At 55.8% G+C, this 2,015-nt stretch overlaps 1 protein-coding gene across 1 annotated transcript in view; it reads left to right on the top strand.

Annotated features, from left to right (window-relative positions):
• Positions 1–1,397: 1,397 nt before the first annotated feature.
• MED10 (mediator complex subunit 10) overlaps positions 1,398–2,015 on the top strand; it is a 10,103-nt gene continuing 9,485 nt past the window's right edge. The window contains exon 1 of the mRNA XM_008572683.1: positions 1,398–1,545. Coding sequence (XP_008570905.1) covers positions 1,424–1,545 — 122 coding nt within the window. The 5' untranslated portion in view covers positions 1,398–1,423. The remainder of the gene's footprint in view (positions 1,546–2,015) is intronic.

Here is a 2,015-nt window from a genome sequence, read left to right as displayed (position 1 = left end):
GTGGGACTGGCAGCAGTTAGTACAAGATGGCCTCAGCTGTGACAGTGGCTTTAAGTCATCACGAATTGCTCAGGCTGCTAACTTATTCATTGGGGGATGTCAAATTCCTACTGGGGAGGTCACAGGTGTGAAGCCCAACTTGAGCTCCTTTTTGGTTCAAGGTGTAGTCTGGTGTCTCCAGAAGGGCACGGCTGAGGGGGAGGCCGTCTTGGGGACATCTCCGGGGGCTGCTGGACCTGCACAGCAGTGCTGTCGTGGCCGTGAGAGGCTGAGCAAACCCGCTTCCGCAGCAGAGGTCCACGTGCATAAAGAGGTGCAGGAAGGGATGGTCGCCACGATCTTAATGATGGCTTAGGTCAGGGGGACGGGATTTCAGGGGTCTTTTCCCTTTCTTCATGACCTTTTTTTCTGTATTAATTATGTATAATGAATACCTGTAATCTGTATATTCAGAACAACAATAGTGGTTTTCATCGTGGGGACCCGCCACTCTTTCCAAGCACGGCCCGCTGGACTTCCCTCTCTACCTGAGTCATGTGACCTCTAACCTCAGGTAGCTGTCAGGTCTTGTTCCCCCGAATTTAAGGACGAGAGCACAACTCGGAGGCTGGGGGACTCGCCCAAGGCTCAGGGCCAGGGGCAGAGCAGGGTGTCACAGGTCTCCAGCACTGGCTCTCGGGAAGACGCAGACCTGGAGGCCCGGTTCACCCGGGCAGCTCAGGGCGGAACTAGGCCGCCCCNTGAGGCTCCCAAGCCAACTGCTGCATGGGCCAGACTGTGCAGGAACTGGGCAGTGAGGTGGCAGCGAGAAAGGCCGCAGGATGCTTCCCTATTAATTTTTTGCAATAGCCTTGTGCTAGGCCTTGGGATGGAGAAAAGCTAAACACACAAACAAAATGCTCTGGAGAAGGGCTCACCACTATATAGGGGGCACAGTGGCACGTGTCACTGCAACCTGGGGTTACATACCCGGTGCTATGGGAATAGTCAGGACCCTGGGCCAAACGGTGTAGGAAGGGTCCAGAGGTGAGCTGAAGTTAAACCCGGCAGGGAAGGGTTTCTTTCTCTCAGGCTTTGAGTATAGTGTGTACTGCACTCACTGAAACCCACACAAAATCATGTGCACGACCAGGTAATTGTTTTTGAAAGAGAAGGTTCATTTGAGAATCATCAGATTCTCAAAGGGTTGGTTCTAGTCTCATGCTTTCCATATTGGCAATTTCTAGTTTAGTAGGAAAATAAATGTTTAAGGGTATTCTTTAAATCTAGAAGTGTCCTAGGATTCCTGTAGCTAACCACGAGATGCCAGCTGTGTGTGGAGCCCCAGGTTGCTTTGTGGATGGTGCTTATGCTGTTGTGTGAATTAACTAGATGCCTCTGGTTTTGCTTTNGTGTCGGGGCGGGCGGGCTCCGGGCCGGGGCGATGGCGGAGAAGTTTGACCACCTGGAGGAGCACCTGGAGAAGTTCGTGGAGAACATTCGGCAGCTCGGCATCATCGTCAGTGACTTCCAGCCCAGCAGCCAGGCCGGGCTCAACCAGAAGCTGTGAGTGGCGCCCGAGGCCGCCGGCGTCTGTCCGGGGCGGTCCGGGAGCGGGGGTCCTGGGAGCCGGGGCCGGGCTGGGCCCCGTGCGCACTCTGGGCTGGTCCCGGAGTCCGCCTTTGAAGGGCCGCCCACCCTTTGCCACCGCCTCGGGGGTCGGTGCGGAGACGTAATCACGACCACACGGTACGGTTTCCGTTTCTGGAGTGATGCTTTATAAGCTAAGCCTCTCCAGGCTCACGTGTGACTTCCTCCAGGATGTCCTCCTGGAGCCTTGCTGGGGAGTTCAGTCGCTGACCCGGAGGGGAGGCAGGCTCCACAGTGAGTGCGCTAAAGCCGGCCGAGGGAAGGTGAGGCTCCCAAGCCAACTGCTGCATGGGCCAGACTGTGCAGGAACTGGGCAGTGAGGTGGCAGCGAGAAAGGCCGCAGGATGCTTCCCTATTAATTTTTTGCAATAGCCTTGTGCTAGGCC

Source organism: Galeopterus variegatus, unplaced genomic scaffold (assembly GCF_000696425.1).
Source record: "Galeopterus variegatus unplaced genomic scaffold, G_variegatus-3.0.2 Scaffold820, whole genome shotgun sequence".
Taxonomy (NCBI): Eukaryota; Metazoa; Chordata; class Mammalia; order Dermoptera; family Cynocephalidae; genus Galeopterus; species Galeopterus variegatus.
Note: the sequence above shows the minus strand (reverse complement) of the source record. Positions and strands in the feature narration are given on the sequence as shown.